At 43.0% G+C, this 25,847-nt stretch overlaps 1 protein-coding gene across 6 annotated transcripts in view; it reads right to left on the reverse strand.

The window, feature by feature from the left end:
* The window catches only part of GSDME (gasdermin E), a 154,671-nt gene that overhangs the window by 39,763 nt on the left and 89,061 nt on the right, over positions 1–25,847 (reverse strand). For all 6 annotated transcript variants that reach the window (XM_030202066.1, XM_030202090.1, XM_030202100.1 and 3 more), the window contains exons 7-8: positions 15,334–15,461; positions 3,337–3,532 (exon numbers count right to left, since the gene is read on the reverse strand). In XM_030202066.1, coding sequence (XP_030057926.1) covers positions 3,337–3,532; positions 15,334–15,461 — 324 coding nt within the window. The remainder of the gene's footprint in view (positions 1–3,336; positions 3,533–15,333; positions 15,462–25,847) is intronic.

Genomic DNA, 25,847 nt, shown 5'->3' on the forward strand with positions numbered 1-25,847 from the left:
ACAGCACCCATGCCATCACTGAAAGGGCCTTTGGTCATCTAAAGAATCACTTTCGATGCTTCGACTGTTCGGGGGGGGGCTCCTCTACACCTCCCCAGGTGGTCAACATCTTCCTGGCCTGCTGCACAACTTTGCCCAACCAGAGCCTACATAGCAGCAGCAGACCTCTCTCCCACCACCATGAGCAGACCAAGCACCACACCAGCTGGTGACTCAATTTTAGTGTCCTGTGAGAGATGTAAGGTGTTAGATGGTGTGAAATAAAGAAATTATATCCTCACTGCTGTTTCTTATGGACCAACATGAGAATTTTATATGTAATGCGATGAGATATCAGCAGCCAGTGTGCCTGCTTGAGCAGAGGTGTGACATGGTCAAACTTTTGGTTCTTGTATAAGCTTAATTGTGTCTGGCTTGATCAGCTTTCAGGAGTTACAAAAGCACAAAATGTATTCTTTCGCTATGCCCCTAAATCCTCTATAAGCACCTCCCCCAATGCCAGGTCAGTGAAGGCTTTTTCTTTAACTGCACCTTCTCTGCGCTGAGTGGACAAAAGCATTTTACTTGTGTGAATTGGCTGTTTGAAAACTGCCCTCCCTTAATCAAGCTGAACATCTATGAGTTGCTCCTAAATACACATGCTTTCACTACTACTACTACTATAAATCATTTCTATAGCGCTACCAGTTGTACACAGCACTTCACAATTGAACAAGAAGAAAGACAGTCCCTGCTCAAATGAGCTTACAATCTAAATCAGGACAGACAGACAGGACCAATAAGGATATTGGTAGGACAGAAAGAAGGCCACATAGGGAAAGGGACTATTGAAGATAAGGATAAGGGTAGGACCAGTGATGTGCTGGAGCCGGCTTGCACCGGCTCGCAAGAGCGGGTTGTTAACTTTGCTCGGCTCTTGCGAGCCGGTTGTTGAAACGCGCAAGCCGGCTCTTCTCCTCCCTCTCGATCCGGTCCTCTCCGTCCCTCCCGATCCGATCCCTGGCTCCCTCCCTCCCAATCCCTCACGTCACCGACCCGACCTGACTCTTCGCATTCTTCGGGGCAGGCAGTCTTGGCGCCGGTTCGCACTTTAAAAATGGCCGCTGAGACTTCCAGAGGCGGCCTTGCGAGACTTCTGCTGAAGTCTTGGCGGCCATTTTGAAGCGTGAACCAGCCGGCAGCACCAGTGGGGGAGAGTCAGTTCTGGCAGCGGGCAGGCAAGACTGCCTGCCCCGAAGAATGCAAAGAGTCAGGTCGAGTCGGTGACGTGAGGGATCGGGAGGGAGGGACCGAATCAGATGGGGAGGGAGGGAGCAGGGGAGGAGAATTCGCCAACAACTCAGGAGGGGGTGGCAGGGGAGAGAAGGGAGTCGCTGGGCATTTGTGGATGGAGGGGAAAGGAGGGTCACTGAGTATGGCTGGGTGCATGCAGGGCAGGGGAGAGGAGGCAGGAGGGTCACTGCTGGACATGGGTGGATGGAGGGCAGGGGAAAGCGGGGTCACTAGGTAAGGGTGCATGCAGGGCAGGGTAGAGGAAGCAGGAGGGTCACTGCTGGACATGGGTGGATGGAGGGCAGGGGAGAGGAGGCAGGAGGGTCACTGCTGGACATGGGTGGATGGAGGGCAGGGGAAAGGAGGGTCACTGGGTATGGGTGCATGCAGGGCAGGGGAGAGGAGGGTTGCTGGGTGCATGCAAGCAGGGGGACAGAAGGGTCACTGGACATGGGTGGATGGAAAGGGGGGGAGAGAGAAGAAATGCTGAACATGGATGGAGGGGAGGGGAGGGAAGAGTGAGGAAGGAGATGAGAGGAGGGAAAAGAAAGAGAGGAGAAAAACCGCACATGGATGAAGAAAATAGGCAGAAGCTGAGGACCAGAAATGAAGAAGAAAGGAGGAAAGGAAAGAAATAAATGGAAAGGAAGCCCTGGAAACGGAGTTAAGAGGACAGATAGCAGCAGAATCGGATACTGGGCCAGCATGATCAGAAAATCAGTCACCAGACAACAAAGGTAGAAAAAAAATCATTTTATTTTCATTATAGTGTTTGGAATATGTTCACTTTGAGAATCAGGTGCTCAACATTAAAAGTTTATATTTATTTACTTATTTATGGCATTTTATCGCACATTAAACATGAATTAGATTGGAACCTGGGATCATTTAATTTTTTTTTCCTGGAGTAATGCATTGTCCCCCCTCAGGCTCTCTCCCCGGCTATAGCCAGCTCTGCAATCTGGGGGGGCGCAGAGGGGCATGGGGGGGCACAGAGGGGGACCGGGGAGAGAGCCTGTTGTTAAACATTTGCCAGAACACCACTGGGTAGGACAGACAGAAGGACACATAGGGAAACCTCATTGTGAGGTGTTCCCGAGCCGTGCTTAAGTCTGGGAAGAAAATACACGTGTAGATGGTATTTTCAATTCCAGAAATACTTTTCCACCAGTGTCTATCGGCCCAAAAAATTGGGTGTAGGTGATTATACACACTTAGTACCTGAGGCAAATTCCAAAGAGAGAGCACAAGGGTACTCCTGAATTTGAATACTTGTGCAAAGGTCCACAGAGAAAAAGTATGCACAGTCTTTGTCCCAATGTGGATGGTAGAAAAGGACTCTATGTGGTCCCACCAGAATACTCCGCACCTAATTTACAGTCAGCAAAGTGATGCATGCAGGCTTCGACCATATTTAATATTTATAGAGAAGCAGTCAACTGAAACAGAAGGCTGAAATGCATTTCATTTGTTTTTTAAATTTAGAGAAGGCCTACTTCTCAACCATGTAAAAAGAATAGCCCACCACTCTCCCTCTGTTTGCCTCTTGTCAATACACCTTTGTACTTTTTTAAGTGTCAGCTTTCCATAGTCCCAAACCAGCATCTGTATTGAAAGCATTCTGAACACTACTGGTTTTGTTAGCCCTCTCCCTCTATTCACACCCCAACTCAAAGCTTTGCTCTTGCCTGACAATCTTACCGTGATCAGCTCAAATCAATCATTGTACTTTACCATATCCTGGGGAAAGATAAGTTAAGTGCAGAGTATTTGGGGAACCATTTGCAGGAAAACATTTCATGTAGTTGTGCTGTGCTGTATGAAATAAGCATATGAAATGCCACGTTGTGCTTCTTATACCGAGTCCTTGTTTCCCAAACTGCCGCAGATGGCAGGGAGCTTGGGGAAAAGTGGGAAAGATATGAGACAAGTGTGCAAAAATTATTTTCCCTTTCCCACGTGCAAGTGATTTGCAAGAACCATCTTGTTCACTTAGTTTGTTTAAACCTAGACCACAGAAACAACAGCACCAGCCCAAAATAGAAAAACAAGGCGTTCATTCACCTTCTACAGCACTTATGAGGCAGTGTGTGGCCAACAGAAGTTTCTTTTGCTGATGCTCCTCCAGCTGCAAAACCAGATCATTCTCTACAGTGTATCCCAAGAGCTTCCACAGGTCCTGGATATTCTGCTGTTGCTCCCACTTTAACTCATTCAGTGCTGTCAGGTGAGGTTTCTGTCCTGTACACATATCACCTAACTGTCCAAAGGAATAAACACCAAATAAGCATTTATATATAAATAAATAGTTATATACAGATACAACTAACAGGGAGAGAGCTGTAAAAAGTAGAGTTACTTCTAAGATCGAAGACAATGCACAAGTCATTTTTTTTCTAAATATTATCCACAAATTATTCATTCACATCACTAAATGGATAAAATGTATCCATTTAAAACAGAAGCATAGGCTCTGCAGTTATCTGCTGTTCTATTTAATATGCTTATCCATACCAACTACTAAGCTTTATACTTATAACTTAATCTCCCATGACAGTGGGCAACATCCTACTTACCCTAATACCAAAGGATACAAAAAAAAAAACCAAATGAACTCACCAATTACCGCCCAGTAGAGCTGATGGAAAGTATGGTAACCAAACAGCTTACCGATTACATATACAAATTCTCTATACTACATGAATCACAATCGGGTTTTTGCCCCCGCCACAGCGCTGAAACAGTGTTAACTACCCTCATGGTGGCCAAATTCAGGCAGGTAATAGCAACAGGCAACAGCATACTTCTCCTCCAATTCGACATATCTAGTGCTTTTGACATGGTTAACCATAATATACTACTAAGACTCCTTGACTACTTCAGGATTGGTGGTAATATATTCAGTTGGATCAAGGGTTTCTTAACCACCAGAACATACCAAGTGAAATTAAATTCAAACTTATCATCCCCGTGGAAAGCAGACTGTGGAGTACTCAAGGATCACCACTATCACCGATCCTTTTCAACCTAATGATGACTCCACTAGCCAAGACCTTATCCACTCAGGGCCTCAACCCACTCATCTATGCTGACAATGTTACAATATTCATCCCTTTTAAACATGATTTGACAGAAATCACCAACGAAATCAACCTCAGCTTGCATACAATGAACTCATGGGCAAACGCTTTCCAACTTAAACTCAATACAGAAAAAACACACTGCCTCATTCTCTCATCCCGATACAATACAAACATACTCACAAACTTAATTACCCCAGGCTACACCCTCCCTATTTCAGATAACCTGAAAATCCTTACTGTCACAATCGACAGGAACCTTACACTTGAGAACCAAGTTAACTCTACAATCACGAAAATGTTCCACTCAATGTGGAAACTTAAACGAGTGAAACCATTCTTCCCGAGGGCAACATTCTGCAACCTGGTACAATCAATGGTACTAAGCCATGCCGACTACTGCAACGGAATTTATGTGGGATGCAAAGAGAATCTTATAAAGAAGCTTCAGACCGCTCAAAACACAGCAGCCAGGCTTATATTTGGAAAATCGTGATTAGAAAGCACCAAACCCCTTCGAGAGAAACTACATTGGCTCCCAATCAAAGAACGTATTATTTTTAAAATTTGCACCCTGGTCCACAAAATCATTTATGGTGATGTCTCGGGATATATGTTTGACCTCATAGACCTGCCAACCAGAAACTCAACCAGATCATAAGTACATAAGTACATAAGTAGTGCCATACTGGGAAAGACCAAAGGTCCATCTAGCCCAGCATCCTGTCACCGACAGTGGCCAATCCAGGTCAAGGGCACCTGGCACGCTCCCCAAACGTAAAAACATTCCAGACAAGTTATACCTAAAAATGCGGAATTTTTCCAAGTCCATTTAATAGCGGTCTATGGACTTGTCCTTTAGGAATCTATCTAACCCCTTTTTAAACTCCGTCAAGCTAACCGCCCGTACCACGTTCTCCGGCAACGAATTCCAGAGTCTAATTACACGTTGGGTGAAGAAACATTTTCTCCGATTCGTTTTAAATTTACCACACTGTAGCTTCAACTCATGCCCTCTAGTCCTAGTATTTTTGGATAGCGTGAACAGTCGCTTCACATCCACCCGATCCATTCCACTCATTATTTTATACACTTCTATCATATCTCCCCTCAGCCGTCTCTTCTCCAAGCTGAAAAGCCCTAGCCTTCTCAGCCTCTCTTCATAGGAAAGTCGTCCCATCCCCACTATCATTTTCGTCGCCCTTCGCTGTACCTTTTCCAATTCTACTATATCTTTTTTGAGATACGGAGACCAGTACTGAACACAATACTCCAGGTGCGGTCGCACCATGGAGCGATACAACGGCATTATAACATCCGCACACCTGGACTCCATACCCTTCCTAATAACACCCAACATTCTATTCGCTTTCCTAGCCGCAGCAGCACACTGAGCAGAAGGTTTCAGCGTATCATCGACGACGACACCCAGATCCCTTTCTTGATCCGTAACTCCTAACGCGGAACCTTGCAAGACGTAGCTATAATTCGGGTTCCTCTTACCCACATGCATCACTTTGCACTTGTCAACATTGAACTTCATCTGCCACTTGCACGCCCATTCTCCCAGTCTCGCAAGGTCCTCCTGTAATCGTTCACATTCCTCCTGCGACTTGACGACCCTGAATAATTTTGTGTCATCGGCGAATTTAATTACCTCACTAGTTATTCCCATCTCTAGGTCATTTATAAATACATTAAAAAGCAACGGACCCAGCACAGACCCCTGCGGGACCCCACTAACTACCCTCCTCCACTGAGAATACTGGCCACGCAATCCTACTCTCTGCTTCCTATCTTTCAACCAGTTCTTAATCCATAATAATACCCTACCTCCGATTCCATGACTCTGCAATTTCTTCAGGAGTCTTTCGTGCGGCACTTTGTCAAACGCCTTCTGAAAATCCAGATATACAATATCAACCGGCTCCCCATTGTCCACATGTTTGCTTACCCCCTCAAAAAAATGCATTAGATTGGTGAGGCAAGACTTCCCTTTACTAAATCCGTGCTGACTTTGTCTCATCAGTCCATGTTTTTGTATATGCTCTGCAATTTTATTCTTAATAATAGCCTCCACCATCTTGCCCGGCACCGACGTCAGACTCACCGGTCTATAATTTCCCGGATCTCCTCTTGAACCCTTCTTAAAAATTGGAGTAACATTGGCTACCCTCCAGTCTCCCGGTACTACACTCGATTTTAGGGACAGATTGCATATTTCTAACAGTAGCTCCGCAAGTTCATTTTTTAGTTCTATTAATACTCTGGGATGAATACCATCAGGTCCCGGTGATTTACTACTCTTCAGCTTGCTGAACTGACCCATTACATCCTCCAAGGTTACAGAGAATTCGTTTAGTTTCTCCGACTCCCCCGCTTCAAATATTCTTTCCGGCACCGGTGTCCCCCCCCAAATCCTCCTCGGTGAAGACCGAAGCAAAGAATTAATTTAATTTCTCCGCTACGGCTTTGTCCTCCTTGATCGCCCCTTTAACACCATTTTCGTCCAGCGGCCCAACCGACTCTTTGGCCGGTTTCCTGCTTTTAATGTATCTAAAAAAATTTTTACTATGTATTTTTGCTTCCAACGCTAATTTCTTCTCAAAGTCCTTTTTTGCCCTCCTTATCTCCGCTTTGCATTTGGCTTGGCATTCCTTATGATCTATCCTGTTACTTTCAGTTGGTTCTCTTCTCCACTTTCTGAAGGATTGTTTTTTGGCTCTAATGATTTCCTTTATCTTACTGTTTAGCCACGCCGGCTGACGTTTAGTCTTTTTTCCCTTTTTTCTAATACGTGGAATATATTTGTCCTGAACCTCAAGGATGGTGTTTTTAAACAGCATCCACGCCTGATGCAAGTTTTTTACTCTGCGAGCTGCTCCTTTCAGTCTTTTTTTCACCATTTTTCTCATTTTGTCGTAATCACCTTTTCTATAGTTAAACGCTAGCGTACTTGATTTCCTAGTTTCACTTCCTTCAATGCCAATATCAAAACCGATCATATTATGATCACTGTTATCAAGCGGCCCTCGTATCGTTACCCCCTGCACCACTAAGGACTAAGTCTAGTATTTTTCCTTCTCTTGTCGGCTCCTGAACTAGCTGTTCCATGAAGCTGTCCTTGATTTCATCAAGAAATCCTATGTCCCTTGCGTGTACAGATGTTACATTAACCCAGTCTATATGCGGGTAATTGACGAACATACTTAAATCTCCGCCACCCTAGTTGCAAAGGACTCAAGTACAAACCAATTTATGGATCCAGCTTCTCCTATATAAGCACCCAACTCTGGAATGCACTTCCAAAAGCCGTAAAAACTATGTATAACCACCTCAACTTCCGGAAATCACTAAAGACCTACCTGTTCGAAAAGGCATACCCCACTGACCTAACTTAAGTGCCTGAACCCAGCAACACAAAGAAACCTAAACTTGTAATAAACACTATATAACTTCCCTCTACGATTCCCTGAAATGTCTGTACATATTTATTTCATTGACAATAACATCACTCTGTATTTGTTCCACTGGAGGTGGCTATCACCTCACAGTACTATGTAAGCCACATTGAGCCTGCAAATAGGTGGGAAAATGTGGGGTACAAATGTAACAAATAAATAAATACACCTGCTATGTTTAGGGGTTCTGATGTTATCCTTTTTATCTCTAACCTATAAGATTTTTGTTGTTTCAGGATTTAATTTTAGACCCTTCATACTTATTCAAATCTGAATGTGGGAAAATATTTTATCCATAGTCAGTATGTCAGATTAACAGATCCATCTAACAGGAAAAATAACAATATATAATCCATATATGAATAATGTGAAATTCATTCAAGACTGAGAATTTGGCATAAAGAACAGAGATATACATTAAATAAGACTGGGGACAGGGCGACCCTTGTGGAGCCTCACAGAACAAGCGCCACTTATCGAAAATATCATTTTCTGAACTACTCTTATTGACCGATTTTTCAGGAAGCCTTCAAACCAGCGTAAGACCTTATCCACTATTCCCATTTCATTTAATTCTGTGAATAGTATATCATGATTTATCAAATCAAATACAGCCATTAGATCCAGCTGCATTATAAAACTTTGTTGCTATTTATCAAGTTGAGTCCTTAGATCTTTTAGGAGAACAACTAGTAAGGTATCATCTGTACTGTGCTGACTCCTAAATCAGACTGAATCTCACCAACAAATCAAATTCTTCAATGTGATGTGGTAGTCTATGTGCAACGACTGCTTCTGACAATTTAGTTATAATAGGGACCTGGGCTATTGGGTCTACAGCTTGAACAGTTTCTCAGATCATTATCTAACAATTTCTGCAATGGTGCCATCAATATATTACATAAGTACTTAAGGAGTCCCGGCAAAATCAAAATTGCCGCACGTCCATTTTGGGTCTGAGACCTTATCGCCAACCATTAACCTAGCGGTAAAGAATCCGGGCAGTAATGATCTACGAGTGTCAAATGCCACTTGGCAAACGCCCGTTACATGCGCCCAAAAATAAAAAATATTTTTCATACGTGCATATCGGGAGCGCACCAAAAATGAAATTACCGCAAGAGGCACACAGTATTCGGGCGGTAACTCCATTTTGGCGCACATTGACGCTTACGCTGCTTAGAAAACAGGCCCCTAAATGTTGCCATATTGGGACAGCCCGAAGGTCAATCAAGCCCAGGATCCTGTTTCCAAGTACCCGTTACAAATACCTGGGGAAAATCCACTGCTTATTTCTAGGATAAGCCTCTATGGTAGATAGGACTGTCTGGAGTAAACAGCTTTTGTGTTTTTAAGGGGAAAGTCTCATATACAGTCACTGGATACTCTCACTCACCAACAGGAAGAAGGTGGTGTGAAGTCATTTCCAGTCCAGCCACCTTTAACAAGACGCCGCTGGCATTTGTTCGGCATGGCAGCTCAAGGAAGAAGGTGGTGCATAGAGGTATGCAGTGGCCATGAACGTTTCCGATGGGGTAATATTGCTAACATAAGAGCTGACAGGCGTTATCCTTTTTTCAACAGACCTGGTGTTACAGTATACCCCTTGACAAAGCTGGATAGCGAAACAGGCACCTGTCGGGGCGTTGAGATTTGAAAATAGACCGGAGGGTTCAGATAAGTGACCACCACAAGCCTGCCATAATTAGCACTGTTATGGTAGTGGATATGTGTGCAAGAAAGATCGAACGTGTTACGCTGTGAATAGCAGCATAAAACGCTGAGAATAGCAGCAAAAAAACTTAAAAAAAGAAAAAAAGTCTAAAATATAAAAAAGTAGTTTTCAAGATAGGTTGACAGCACACAAAGGAAGGAAGGAAGGAAGGAAGGGGGTTTTGTCGATGATTAAAAATTGTCACAGAAGGGGTCTCACCTGTTAGTGAGTGAGACGATGTAAGAGTACCCAGTGACTGTATATGAGACTTTCCCCTTAAAAACACAAGAGCTATTTACTCCAGACAGTCCTATCTACTATAGAGTCTTGTACATGAGTAGTTGTAAGTAGAATAGGGTCGCACAAGTTTCACTATTTCCAGGATAAGCAGCATAAAATGTATTGTACTTTTTTGGGATCTTGGCAGATACTTGTGACCTGGATTGGCCACTGTTAGAAAGAGGATGCTGGGCTTGATGGACCTTCGGTCTGTCCCAGTATGGCAGTACTTAGGTGATGGCACCTATTAGCCCTACACCATTCTGAAAACTGCTTCCATTTAAACTGCTATGTCTGCTTCATGGCCAGTTCTCTGGAGGCCATAATGATGTCCAAAGGAAATGACAGGCTGGTTAAAGCTTGCTATTTAGCAGACAGGCTGTCAGCGATAAAGACTTGACATTGAGATGCAGCAACTGACCTCCTTGCTTGGTCAGCAAAGTTGGATGTTATCCTAGTGGAATTGGTGGGATCAAGGTGACAGCAAGTAGTCTGGGGAACCAGATTTGCCCTGGTTAGTGCGGTGTGATAAGAATTAATGTGGCCTTGTCCTGATGGACTTTCTGGAGCACCTTGAGAATGAGAAGGAATGAGGGAAATGCATACACTTGACCCCGATCCCAGGAAACTGCGAACACATTGCATAAGTACAGGGAACAGAAGGTGCTGCTCTTCGCATTGTATGGTATAGTGAAGCGATAAGTACCTGGCATTCCCCACTTGCCAAATATTTGTTGGGCAGCCAATTTGTCGAGTGACTATTCATGGGGTTTGAGTCTACGAATGAGTGATTTAGTTCTCTGGGAAAATGTGTGGCTTAGAGAGTTGCCCCCAGGGAAAGTGCCAGGTTGCAAGTTCTGGTCAATTGTCATCAGAGGCAAAGGGACCCCAAGTCAAGTTTCTTGATTTAGAACATAACTTGATTGTTCGTTTGAATGAGGATGTTCTGATTGCAAAGGCCTGAAGGATCCAGTATATTGACCAAAACTCTAACTGGTTGGGTTGATGTGTTCTTGCGTCGTCCACATGCCTTGGGTAATCATGTGTAGAATATGTGCTGCCCCTCCAGCCATGGAGGCTCCAGTTGTGAAAGTGAAGGTTCAGGGTGGCATATGAAATGGGTATCCATTGACGAGAATGACATTGTCCTGCCACCAGTCTAGGAACTGCCTAAACACTTCCTACAGAGAACCTTTGAGAAACAGGCGCTGACAGTGTTAGCCCCGGTGAAGCTTGAAATGCCACTGAAGAAGGTGCACATGGAGTCTTGCAAACAGGATGATTTGGACTTCGGCAGATATGCATCCTAGGCCTATACATGTCTCAAGCAGTTGGAACTGTGGAACCTTGAAACTGAGCATAGCACTTGTATTGTTTCCAGTCATCCGGAAGGTATACCTTGGCTGTCTGTGTGTCCAGTATGGTGCCTAGGTGTCAGATCATCTGATATAGAAACAAAGGAGTAGGGAAGGGACATAGGCCAACCAAAATCAATGATATGATCCCTACTCCTTTGTTTTCTGTGGCTTCGAATCTGTAGGGAAATCATCCTTTTGTTTGGTAGATGATCTGATATGGCATTAGAGTCAACTTAAATTCACTAACAAGGAATCTGAGACTTTGAAGTGTTGAGATTGTGGCCTGGAGGGTATTACACACATTTTGTACTGTCTGCCCTGACACAACCCAATCACTCAAATAAAGATGATGAAATATCCATTCCTACAGAGGTAGGTGGCTGCTACCACTAGGCACTTGGTGAACCCCAAGGTGCAGAGGAGTCTGGCAGGAAGAACCTTATATTGTTAGTGATAGTTTAAAAACTCGAACCACAGGAACCACCAATAAAGTGGATAGATGCGAATGTCTGTGTATTGTTTATTAAGCACTTACTATACTGCCTCAGTTGCAAAAGCATTTCTAGGCCGTTTAGAATTAAAAACAAAATTAGGAAGAAAGGAACACCAAGGGCATTCATCAAAGTTTCTTCTTACCTACACTGAAGTTAAGACAGGCATCCCAAGAACTACCAGTCACCAAAGGCAAGAAGAAAATGAATACGTCTTAAGTTATGACTGGTCTGGAAGGTCTTGAGTAGGGTTACCATATGGCTCCAGGAAAAAGGAGGACACATTGATCCAGTCCGGGTTTTGCTTCCATTGAAAGCAATGGAAGTAAAACCCAGACTGGCTCAATCTGTCCTCCTTTTTCTGTAGCCATATGGTAACCCTAGTCTTGAGAGCAGGCTCAGCACAAAGCAAAAGGGGGTAAACTATTCCAAAGATAGGGGACCTGGAAGAAAAATGCTCTGTTTCTAGTAAATTCCCATTAAACCTTGGAAGTACTAATCTATGGTCATAGAGGGAACCCAACAACCGAGAAGAAAAGTAAGGTATTGTGAGAATAGATTAAGTTTGGGCGCGATAGTGTAGGGCCTTGAAGGCTACAACAAGGGTTTTAAATTGTATCTTATGTTTTATTGGAAGCCAGCATAGTTGAAGGAACAGTGGGGTAACACAGTTGTATCTTCACATGACAGAGAAAATGGGCAGCTGTTTTGGAGGGATTGTAATCTCAATTTCTGACGGGAGGATTCCTGAGTAAATAACATTACAGCAGTTGAGCTCTGAGGTCACAAAAGCATGGTAGTGAGTATTATTATTATTGTCTTTTTAGTGTATGGTGTACAGCGCTGCGTATGCCTTGTAGCACTATAGAAATGATAAATAGTAGTAGTAGTAATTATTGCATCATGGTTGAGAAAATTCCTATTCATCTTTGAGGTTCAAAGAGGCGAGCCCATCATTGGGGTCAAGCTGTTGGGACTATGGTGGCCAAGGAGTTAATTTTGAACTTCTCCTTCCAAAGGAATCTGTTGAGCTTTCCTAGGTCTAGAATGGTTTGGAAACCTCCTGACCTCTTAGAAGAATCGGAGTAAAACCTGGAATAGAGGTACCAGTTCCACTACATAGGCCCTTATGAAATATTCTAGTTCTAAAGCTAGAACCCTGTCATGATGAAAGGGAATCCTGGAAGGCTTCTCAGGTAGCTTTATTGGGGAAAATCTGGAGAAAGTGTATTCAGTAATCTTGAGTGATGATCTTGAGTATCTACTTGTCCATCGTTATGGATTGGCACTTCTCTTCGAAGAGTTGGAGTTTGCCTTCTATATGTGGATTGTCAAAAACTGGGGATAGGTTTGTTCATAGTGGCAGACTGTTGCTTCTGTTTGCAAGGCCCCTGATGGTGTTGGTAAGGCTTCCCAGGCTGGCATTATAGCATAGGTTATGTGTAAGGCTGGAATTGCTTTCAGGGACAGTAAGGCTGAGTGAAGGGTTGCTTTTATTGGCCTAAACAGTGCTGGCTGGTTGTTAGTTGGAGTTACAGTTAGTTCATTTATAAACCACTAATACCAATAACATAGCGGATTACAACTAAAATACTAGATCAAAATAAATCTAGGATGTAACAAGATTACTCTAAAGCTGCTCTCAAACCTTGGATCTTTAATGAAGGACAATGTGTCTTTCTCTTTTCACTTCAAAAATTGTCACCCACACAGGGAGCATCAGTGAGAGTGACATGGAAGTTCTCCTTGAGGCCAAAGACCTGAAACTGCTCTGTGTGCCCCAATGGTAATGGCAGAAATGTGGGAGGCACTGTCAAAAGCATCATATGTGACACTGATAAAATGGAAGCCATGCTCTTGCAGGTTAAGAGGTAAATAAGGATGTGCCAGGTCAGTTTATCACCATTTCATCCCGTAGCTGATGGGCTGCAATGCTCAAGTTCAGCATGGTGTCCTGGTAGACTTTTTTCCTATGATCTAGAGGATTTTCTGTTTTTTTTTCCAGCTGGAAGGTTTACTTGTGTCCTGGAATGTTCTTTAGAACCACTTTAGATAAAACATATTGATGAGAAGTTGTTTGTGGACCTGACCTGGATTGGTGAACTTTGTATTTTAGATTCAGGCATCTAGACATTGCCTGGGTTGTGAGTGGTATCTGCCCGATCTTGAGTTGTAGATCTTGGAGGACTTAGACAGAGACTGAAAATCTGCATTGAAATCGTATTTTGCACAATTGCGTTCCTCTACAGCAGGAATCCTCAAATCCAGTCCTCGAGGTCCACAACCCAGCCTGGTTTTCAGGTCCACAATGAATATATATGAGATCTATTTGCATTCTCTGCTTCCACTTCATGAAAAAAAATCTGATACATATTCATTGTGGACCTCAAGGACTGGATCTGAGGACACCCTGGTCTACATTGATAGTACCTTGGAAATCTTCTGTAGGAACTTGGGATAGAAGTGATTATCCCTCTGAATGTCTATGGTGAATTCATGCAAGATTTGACAAATTTGGTTCCTTTTAGATGGCAGCAGCCTGGTATACAGTGACATGATAGTGCACCATCTTGTTCCTGGAAATAAAAACAAGGTGTCCACTCCTGATTAGAGGTCCCATGCAGAGTCGACAGGCTCTGTGAAAGAGGGGCAAGTGGGATTTTCTTTTTTGGGGTTCACTGTCTCTTTAATGGGATTAGGCTTGTATTTGTATCTGTTGAGACTTCCCTTTCTTTGAGGCCTTTGTAGTCCTGTGGTCTGCTAAAGTCTGGGAGCAAGAGAAGCCTGTACAGCTGTCTGAAGCAAGGAAGGGGAATTTACTGCCTGCTTTCTCTCAGTGCTTTGCTTCTGGCATGGGGGAGGGGGCTCTGATCAGTGCAAAGCAGAAAGAAGTTGCTTGAGATGGTGTCAGCATTGAGGAACAGCTGTGGTAATGTGGATCTATGCTGCTTTTAGCTCTACTTTTATCGGGAGCCGATATGGTATTAGCATTCAGTCTGCCAGGGTGGAGGGAGGCTGCCACAGAGGATTTCATTCCCATAGGTGCCAGTTTTGGGCCCCTTGGGAGGAAAAAGGATCAGGAGCCATGTGGTGGGAACTCAAAGGTACCTCACTACTGTTTTGGTGGTAGGCATTCTTACTTAGAGTTTTATTTATTTATTTCCAAGATTTTCTATACCGCTCTAGCTGACAAGCAGAGCGGGGTACAGGCTAAAAATAAAGAAGGAAAGTTCTGCTGCTCTTCTGGTGTTGGGTTGATTTTATTTTTTTGGTCAGTCCTTGTAGTTTGACATGTGACGAAGAGCAGGAGAGCTAGTTGCTATCTATTAGGAGCAATTAGATGAGACTGAGGAAAGAGGGAGAGGGGAGCCTTTCACATCACTAGAAGTTGCTGTGTCTGTTCATCCTGTCAAATATCTGTGCTTCAAAAAATATTGTAACATTCAAGATGGTAAGAATCACTAGGGTTGAAGCCTTGCTGACTGGTGCCATTCCTCAATCTTCAAACTTGTGCTAATTCAACCCCTTATGTAAGTCATATGCGTACAGCTTTCAGGCCACCACTATCAGCAAGCAAAGAAGAAGAGAAATACACACGTCCCAGTAAGAGGAGGAAAGCGGAGTACTCCTGGGTTCTGGGCACAGTTTGAAAGTGTTTATGAGTTAGAGGAACCTTACCAAATTTTCCAGCAATGTCACCGTTTCCCCATGACACAGGATTTTGCAGAGCAGTCTATGCAAAACGGAGCGTTTCTCTTCAGGCAGCTCCAAAAAGGACTGGAAAATTTTTGTCTGCTGCAAGATATCTGTATGAGAAAGATGCATATTATTAGTACTTCAAACTTCAGTACAAGAGAAACAAACCGACTGCAATGCCTACAGTATCCTTCTACCAAATCTCATGTTCCTACTAAGCAGCAATGTTTCAGTTGGTGTAATCTGCAGGGAAAATTGTACAAAGGAGCCAGGGAAAAACATTTTAGATTTCTCTCAGGGTCCAGTTATGCTACAGATACTTAGCAAGGCATGCTTTTAAATTTATGGGGGTAATTTTAAAAAGGAGTTTTCGCAAGTAAAGGCCTTTTATAAAATTATCTCATGGATTCTGCACAGTGCCAAGGTGGTGCATACTTTTATGTGCCCACATGTAGGCATGTACAGGGGAGTTTGGGTAGAGTGCATTATTTATAAAATATGCATGTACACCTGAACATTTAGGCCTGCCTCCGAGCAGGTGTTCACAATACACAAATAACCCAGTGGTCCTTGTACTAAGGCGTGTAGGCACCTACGTGCATCCAAAGAGTGTCAAATTGGAACTAACCCTGGCTACCACGTGCCCCGGACAGTAATTCCATTTTTGACGCGTGTCCAAAACACACAATAGAAAATATTTTCTATTTTGTACCGCATGGCACTAACCAGGCGGTAATCAGCAGTGTACGCTGACACCATGGTTAGCGCATGAGACTTTACCACCAAGTCAATGGGTGGCTGTAAGGTCTCAGGCCGAAAATGGACTTGCGCTCATTTTAATTTTGCGGCACGTCCATTTACAGCCACAAAAAAAATGCCTTTTTTTCCAGGCGCAATGAAAAATGGGCCTGCGCACGTCCAAAACACATGCCTACACCAGCACAGGCCACTTTTTGGTGCGCCCTGGTAAAAGGGCCCCCCAGCAATATTCCTCACATAATAACTGTCGCTTAACCTCTCTCATAAGCAATTTTTTTTTTTAGGGATCCTCAGAATTACAGCATACTCCAAGTACAATCATTCTTCTCAGTGCTAGAGATGCCTTTCCTCACCAATCGCAACTTTTTATATGAAAAAACATCTTCTTCTGACAATTTTAGTAACTTCAGCTTGCAAAAACATTTTTTAAGAGTACTTATCTTGAACTGTAATTCAGCAGTCTGCTCAAGAATGTCAACAATGAAGCCAGACCTGCTGCCAACGTGGCCAGGTTTCAGTTTCTTCATCAGGGTAGCAGTCCAGAATCCAGGATAACAACTCTCTTAGGGCCTTTTTTACAAAGACATGCTACCAATTCTTGGTGCAGAAAATGAGAGGAAGCCCATTCAATTCCTATGGGAATCGCTAGCACAGCTTTGTAAAAGAAGCCCTTAGTGAGCAGCCAAAATGGCGACAGCATCTAAGAATGATTGTGCTTAGAGTATGCTATAATTCTGAGAATCTGTAAAAAAAAATTGCTTATGAGCGAGATTAAACTACTTTTATTATGTGAGGAATATTGCTGGGTATTTGTGTATTGTGAATGAGGAAACCCTGTAGCTGAAGAATTGTCCTGTAGTTGCTGGATTTATCCGAGCAGGTTTTAGCATCTGCAGACTCAATCAAGATACAATTTCTGTAAAATACTAGGGACAATGCAGCAAAGATACATGGAGGCATGTTTTCAAAGCATGTAGACTTACAAAATTTCATATGTTGCTATGGAACTTTGTAAGTCTAAGTGCTTTGAAAATGAGTCCCAAAGGCAGCTAGGTGTTTTATATAATAGACTTGAAATAAGTACCTATTTGGCCTTCACGCATAGGTGGCTTGTTATAAGATTACCCTCCATGTGAGGAAAAAGGGCCTTATTTGTCAATGTATTAACAGAAAATCCATTTGAGTGAGCCCAATATTCAGCCTGCATTGGTCAGCAGGTTTTTAAGCTACTGAAAAATGTGGGCTGAATTAAACCCAGATTTTCAATGCTGGGTTATGTCCTGGCACTGGCATTGTATATTCGAGTCAGTACAGTCACCCAGAAGTTAACCGGGCACAGGCTGATATTCAGATACAGTACCTGGTTAGCTTGGCAGATAAAGTTACGACATGTGTGTGCTGTCCTAATGTTATGCACTTAACTAGTTAGCAGACAATATTAGCACTAACTGGTTAAATGCCAGCCGCGCCCAAGCTCTGCTCACAGAAAGCCATGGCACTAACTGAATGCTGTGGCGTTCGTTCAGTGGCACTGTCAAGAGCTGCTGAATATCGGTGGCTGGCCTGCTCAGCATGGTTTAAGAGGGTAGGAGCAACTGTTCCCTCTAAACTGAGTGGGAGTCCTCCATGTACAGACCTGCCAGTAGGGGTGCTGTTTCAATATCACATAGTGAGAGACAGGCATGCTCCGCAGGACTCCAGCGAACCTGCCTGTCCCAGTGACTAAAAACATAATATTGAAGCACTGCTCCCCACTGGTAGTAAGGCAGTTGGAGGACTCCCGCACAGCTTAAAGGGAGCTGCTTTAAACCATGCTGAAAATCAACCCTTGCATTTGTAATAGCCACTACAGTGGCTAAGCGAGTCATTATCCTTTCGATAACCTTATTTAGTGTTTCACACCTACAAGCTGGTATTACTTAAGTCTGAAGTCAGCATTTCATACTAATCAGGAAATAATTCTTCCCTTAACTTGTCTGAATCTATGATTTAGAACAAGAATATCATACTTAGGGGCTTATTTTCAAAGCACTTAGTCTAAGTGCTTTAAAAATTAGCCCCTTAATATGTTAGCATTTTTTATTTTATTTTATTTGTTACATTTGTATCCCACATTTTCCCACCTATTTGCAGGCTCAATGTGGCTTACATAGTACCGTAAAGGCGTTCGCCAATTCTGGTATGAACAAATACAGTAATGTTGTAGTAGAATAAGGTTCGTGTGTACAGACACATTAGGGAATCGTAGAGAGGAAGAGTTATTTTATGTCCATTACGAGCTTTGGTTTCATTGTGTTGCAGGGTACAGGCATTTAAGTTGGGTCGGTAGGGTATGCCTTTTTGAACAGGTTAGTTTTTAATGATTTCCAGAAGTTTAGGTGATCATAAGTTGTTTTCACGGCTTTTGGTAATGTGTTCCATAGTTGTGTGCTTATGTAGGAAAAGCTGGATGCATAGGTTGATTTGTATTTGAGTCCTTTCCAGCTTGCGTAGTGGACATTTAGGTATGTTCGTTTTGATCCTGTTGTGTTTCTGGTTGGTAGGTCATGTATCCCGGGGTTTCGCCGTAGATAATTTTATGAACCAGGGTGCAGATTTTGAAAGCAATATGTTCTTTGATTGAGAGCCAGTGCAGTTTTTCTCAGAGGGGTTTTGCTCTTTCGAATTGCGTTTTTCCAAATATAAGCCTGGCTGCCGTGTTCTGAGCGGTTTGAAGTTTCTTTATAATTTGTTCTTTGCATCCCGCATAAATTCCATTGCAGTAATCTACATGGCTTAGTACCATTGATTGTATCAAGTTGTGAAATGTTTCCCTCAGGAAGAATGGTTTCATGTGTTTGAGTTTCCACATTGAGTGGAACATTTTCTTTGTTGTAGATTTCACTTGGTTCTCTAGTGTGAGGTTACAGTCGATTGTAACACCGAGAATTTTCAGGCTGTCTGAGATAGAGAGGGTATAATCTGGGGTGTTTATGTTTGTGGGTTTGTTCATATTGTATTGGGATGAGAGGATGAGACAGTGTGTTTTTTCTGTGTTGAGTTTTAGTTGAAATGCGTTTGCCCATGAGTCCATGATATTCAAGCTGAGCTTGATTTCATTAGTGATTTCTGTCAGATCATGTTTGTAAGGAATGTATATTGTGACATCGTCTGCATAGATGAAAGGGTTAAGGCCTTGGTTGGATAAGGATTTGGCTAGTGGAGTCATCGTTAGGTTGAAAAGGATCGGTGATAGTGGTGATCCTTGAGGTACTCCGCATTCTGCTTTCCACGGTGGTGATATGTTTGAGCTTGATTTTCACTTGATATGTTCTAGTGGTTAGGAAACCCTTGATTCAACTAAGCATGTGTCCGCCAATCCCGAAGTAATCTAGGAGTCTTAGTAGTATTTTATGGTTTACCATATCGAACGCACTGGACATGTCGAATTGGAGAAGTATGCTTTTGTCTGTTGCTATTTCCTGCTTGAATTTGGCTAGGAGGGTAATTAGTACTGTTTCAGTGCTATGGAGGGGTCGAAATCCTGATTGTGATTCATGTACATAAGCATAAGCACATAAGCACCGCCACGCTGGGAAAAGACCAAAGGTCCATCAAGCCCAGCACTCTGTCTCCGACAGCGGCCAATCCAGGCCCCATGAACCTGGCAAAAAACCCAAAATTTAATAACGATCAATGGACTTTTCCTTCAGAAATCTGTCCAGACCCCCTTTAAACTTAGCAAGGCCAGCTGCCGTCACTACCTTCTCCGGCAATGAGTTCCAGAGTCTAACTACGCGCTGAGTAAAGAAAAACTTTCTCCGATTTGTTTTAAACCTACCACATTCTAATTTCATCTTGTGTCCCCTGCTTCTATTATTGTTAGAAAGTGTAAACAAACGCTTCACATCTGTCCGCTCTATCCCGCTCATTATCTTGTAAACCTCTATCATATCACCTCTCAGCCACCTTCTCTCCAGGCTAAAGAGTCCTAGCTGTCTTAACCTCTCCTCATAGGGTAGTCGTCCCATCCCTTTTTCATTTTTGTCGCCCTTCTCTGCACCTTCTCCAATTCCTTTATATCTTTTTTGAGATGAGGCGACCAGAACTGAATGCAATACTCCAGGTGCGGTCGCACCATGCAGCGATATAACGGCATTATAACATCCTCATGCTTGTTTTCCATCCCTTTTCTAATAATACTCAACATTCTGTTCGCCTTCTTAGCCGCCGCAACACATTGAGCTGAAGATTTCAACGTCCTATCCATGATGACTACCAGATCCCTTTCTTGGTCCGTAACTCCTAACGCGGAACCCTGCATAACATAGCTGTAATTCAGGTTCCTCCTTCCCACATGCATCACTTAGCACTTGTCAACGTTGAACTTCATCTGCCATTTGGACGCCCAATCCCCCAGTCTCACGAGGTCTTCTTGTAATTTTTCACACTCCTCCCGCGACGAGACGACACTGGATAACTTTGTGTCATCTGCAAATTTAATTACCTCACTAGTTACTCCCATCTTGAGGTCATTTATAAATATGTTAAAAAGCAGTGGTCCCAGCACAGACCCCTGAGGGACCCCACTAACTACCCTTCTCCATTGAGAATAATGGCCATATAAATTTGTTTATATAATCAGTAAGTTGTTTGGTTACCATGCTTTCCATCAGTTTGACCACCAGTGGGATTGATGCTACTGGGCTGTAGTTAGTGATTTTGTTTGATTTTTTTCTTGCTATCTTTTGGTATTGGGGTGAGTAGGATATTGCCATTTTCCTTAGGGAAGAGACCTTGTTGGAGCATGTAATTTAAGTGGGATGTAAGGTCTGCTATGAAGCGATGGGGGGGCAGATTTTATTAGGTAGCTCGGGCAAGTATCCAATTTACAGTGAGAGTTGGAGAACCTATTAATCGCCTGGGTGACTGTTTCCAGTACCGGTCACAGGACATGGCAATAAGATTATTTTTGAGGAAGAACAAAAAAGGACTCTTCTCAAGGGCAAAATGCTTCAGGATCATCTTTATCCAGATGAATAAATTGCCCAATTAGGGAGGCTTAGGTTGTTAAGAAAACCACCCCTCAATAATTCTTGAAAGCTTATTTACCATATCAATGGCTACTTCTTGGGCAAAGGTAGATCTGCTTCTTCTATCTGGAGATTTGTTAAGTAGTAACATAACTTTCTTGCATTAGATTTGCCAGACATTAAATGTAGAAGCATCAAAAGATGTAACGTTGTTTGGAAAAAGACAGTGCTAAAAGGTTAGCGACTCAAAACACCCTTCTCATCAGGGGTGGCTTGTGGGGAATGCGGAGAGATGTGGGGCCAAGCGCAGCAGTTCATTGTTGGGCTTCCCTTGCCTAAATCAGTAGAGGTCAGAAGTAGGACCATGTGCAAAACACACAGAGGGGCATAATCAAACAGGGCGCCCAAGTTTTCCTGAGGGCATCCTCGCAGGACATCCATGCAAAGGGGCGGGGAAACCCATATTATCGAAACAAGATGGGCGTCCATCTTTCGTTTCGATAATACGGTTGGGGATGCCCAATCTCAACATTTAGGTCGACCTTAGAGATGGTCGTCCCCGGTTTTCAGCCATAATGGAAACCGAGGACGCCCATCTCAAAAACGACCAAATCCAACTCATTTGGTCGTGGGAGGAGCCAGCATTCATAGTGCACTGGTCCCCCTGACATGCCAGGACACCAACTGGGCACCCTAGGGGGCACTGCAGTGAACTAACTGACGCACTAACTGAATGGAAAAAGCCCTTCCCTTACCAATCCCTTAGCAATTCGGAAAGGAACGGGCATGCATGAAGGAAATCGAATGCAAATGAGCTGCTCGCTGTTAGCTCATTTGCACACGATTTCCTTCCTAAGGAGGGGAAGCCAGTGCAGAGCAGCCAAGCGTTATGCGTGGCTGCTCTGCGCATGCCAAAGACTGCTTCATACACGCAGACAAGCTTTGTGTATAATAGCCGTCTACAACCTTAAAAAAACACAAGTCCAGGTGAAAACATATGGGTGAAGGACGTCCAAGTGTTAGGCACCTTCGCTATGCCTCCATCCCTGCAACGGGCAGTTGAGGACGTCCAAAATGTGGATGTTTCTGTGAGAAGGACGTCCATGCCTTTGCTATGCCTCCGACACCCCCTTTATTTATTTGGATTTTGGATCACAAGTAGCAGCAGTGGGATTTGAACTGGCCACCTCTGGATTGCAAGTCCAGTGCTCTAACCACTAGGCCACTCCTCCATGCCACTCCCTTGAAATTTGGCCATCCCTATGGGGGGGGGCAGTTCAGGACGTCAAAAATGTTTGAAAGAAGGATGTCTATGCCTTCGCTATGCCTCCGCTGACACACACACACCTTCCCCCCCATGGACCTGCATACTGCTGCGATGGACCTGAGTATGATATTTGAGGCTGGCAAAAAAAGTTTTTAAAGTTGTTTTTTTTCAGGGTGGGAGGGGGTTAGTCACCACTGAGGGAGTCAGGGGAGGTCATCCCCGATTCCCTCCGGTGGTCATCTGGTCAGTTCAGGCACCTTTTTGAGGCTTGGTCGTAAGAAAATATGGACCAAGTAAAGTCGGCCAAGTGCTCATCAGGGATGCCCTTCTTTTTCCATTATCGTTCAAGGATGCCCATCTGTTAGGCACGCCCCAGTCCCACTTTTGCTACACCTCCGACACTCCCCCATGAACTTTGGTCGTCCCCGCGATGGGAAGCAGTTGGGGATGCCCAAAATCGGCTTTGGATTATGCCGATTTGGGCGACCCTGAGAGAAGGACGCCCATCTCCCGATTTGTGTCAAAAGATGGGCGCCCTTCTCTTTCGAAAATAAGCCTGACAGTCACTCAAAATTGTAAGGCTGGCCCTGCCTCCCACAGATCATGAAGTACTACTTCTACATATTCTGATAGTCTGGCCTGAAAATTGAACATCCCAGAAACATACTTACTATAGGCAAAACTGAGTGGAATGGAATAGGTAGATGTGCTTGTTAACTCTTTCCAAAAATACAAGTACTCTGGGACATGCAATAAAGCTGCTCAGTAGTAAATGTAAAACAAACCAAAGAAAATATTTCTTCATGTAACATATAAGTAAACTCTGGAATCTGTTGCCACAGAATGTGGTAAAAGAAATTAATGTAGCAGGGTTTTAAAAAGTTTGGATAATTGCCTAAAAGTCCATAAGCCATTATTAAGATGGACTTGGGAAAATCCACAGTTTATTTCTAGGATAAGCAGCATAAAATCAGTTTTACCCTTTTGGGACCTTGCCAGGTAATTGGACCTCGATTGGCCACTACTGGAAACAGGATACTGGGCTTGGTGGACCTTCAATCTGTTCCAGGATGACAATGCTTATATTCTTATGTAACATTTATAGTGACATGAAAAGTAAATCTAAATCTCCTGTGAAAACCTAATGTAAATAACAAATGCTCTAATGTATTTCCTCTGTTTATTTAAATGCATTGGTCTCTTTCTCATTATATATATATATATATATATATATATATATATATACACACACACACATTCATACAGAGAAAGAAATATATACTCCCTGTTCTATTATATTTTTACTTTGCTGTATTAAAACAATATGAAAACAAAATTAACCTTCTATAAAACATTTCCAACAGTACACGTTTTCTTTAATAACCCCAGTGCTCCCCCCACCCCCAAAACTCATCTGTCTGTATTTTTTTTGTCCCTCGTTTCTTATATTTTTGCTTATTATTCTTCTAGGGCAGGCCATCTGCAAAATCCAACCACTAGTTTGGAAATTCTCCTTTAAGGATCTGAAACTTAAGTGGGGGAGTAGTGATCTTCTTAAAAACAGAGGCTTGTCTGTTTTAGTTAACATTCTGCTTTTTTCAGGATGCTGAAATCATGGTGACAAATCCAGTAGATAAGTTCACAATTCTCCTTCCCCTACACAGGCCCCCAACCTCCAGAACTCCACAGTACAGTTATAAGAACAGCCATACTGGGACAGACTGAAGCTATATCTAGCCCAGTATCCTGCTTCCAACAGTGGCCAATCCAGGTCACAAGTACCTGGCAGAAACCCAGTTAGTAGCAACATTCCATGCTACCAATCCCAGGGCAAGCAGTGGCTTCCCTCGTGTCTATTATAATAGCAGATTATGAACTTTGCTGCTGCTACCACAACTGGCAATGAGTTCCACAGCTTAACTATTCGTTGAGTGAAAAAATATTTTCTTCTATTTGTTTTAAAAATATTACTATACAACTTCCTGGAGTGCACCCTAACCTTTGTATTTTTTGAAAGAGTAAACAATCGATTTATATTGACTTGTTCTACTCTCCGCTCAGGATTTTGTAAACCTCTATCATATCCCCCCCTCAGATGCCTCTTCTCCAAGCTGAAGACCCCTAACCTCTTTAGCTTTTCCTCATATGAAAGGAGTTCCATCCCCTTAATAATTTTGGTTGTCCTTTTTGAAACTTTTCTAATTCACTACATTTGTTTTGAGATATAGCAACCAGAACTGCACATAATACTCAAGGTGAAGTCGCACCATGGAGCGACTCAGAGACATTATAATATTCTTCATTTTATGTTCCATTCCTTTCCTAAATTCCTAGCATTCTGTTTGCTTTTTTTGGCTGCTCCCACCACACACTGAGCATAAGATTTCAACATATTGGGGGAGATTCTATATATGGCGCCTAAAAAATTGGCACAGAAATCAATGCCAACTAAGTGTATTTTATAAGTGGTGCCTAGATGTAAGCACAGTACATAGAATATGCTTAGTTGATATGTCTGCACCTAAAACTATGTGCCTGCATTTATCACAACAAAAACATGGCATAAATCCCAGCATATAGATTTAGGCGCACTGGGCCATATTCTATAACTATGCCTCTAAATTTTGGAATGCCCACAAAACACCCATTTCCCCGCCAATAACCATGCCCCTTTTTGCCTATGCACATTAGAAGTTAGGCACACTGCATTACAGAATGCGCTTAGCGAGTTGTGCGTGTAAATTCTAATTGTCAATTAGTGCTCATTATTGCTTAAGTGCTGTTATCAATGCTGATTAGCTTGTTAAGCCAATTAAGTTACACAGGTTGTTTACACTTAAGATTTCAGCGTGGATCTCTAGGCGCGCTATATAGAATCTGGGGGATTTCCCATGATGACACCTAGATCTTTTCCTTGGGTAGTGGAACCTAGCATCAATTAACTCCGATTTACATAAGTACATAAGTAATGCCACACTGGGAAGAGACCAAGGGTCCATCGAGCCCAGCATCCTGTCCACGACAGCAGCCAATCCAGGCCAAGGGCACCTTACAAGCTTCCCAAACGTACAAACATTCTATACATGTTATTCCTGGAATTGTGGATTTTTCCCAAGTCCATTTAGTAGCGGTTTATGGACTTGTCCTTTAGGAAACCGTCTAACCCCTTTTTAAACTCTGCCAAGCTAACCGCCTTCACCACGTTCTCTGGCAACGAATTCCAGAGTTTAATTATGCGTTGGGTGAAGAAATATTTTCTCCAATTTGTTTTAAATTTACTACACTGTAGTTTCATCGCATGCCCCCTAGTCCTAGTATTTTTGGAAAGCGTGAACAGACATCACTTTGCACTTGTCCACATTAAATTTTATCTGCCAGTTATGAACTTATTGTTCCAGACTAAGAAAAACCTTGTGAAAATTCCACTTGCATTTGGTATTTCTGTGCCTGTATATTTG

The sequence above is a fragment of the Microcaecilia unicolor genome, chromosome 1 (assembly GCF_901765095.1).
Source record: "Microcaecilia unicolor chromosome 1, aMicUni1.1, whole genome shotgun sequence".
Lineage (NCBI taxonomy): Eukaryota > Metazoa > Chordata > Amphibia > Gymnophiona > Siphonopidae > Microcaecilia > Microcaecilia unicolor.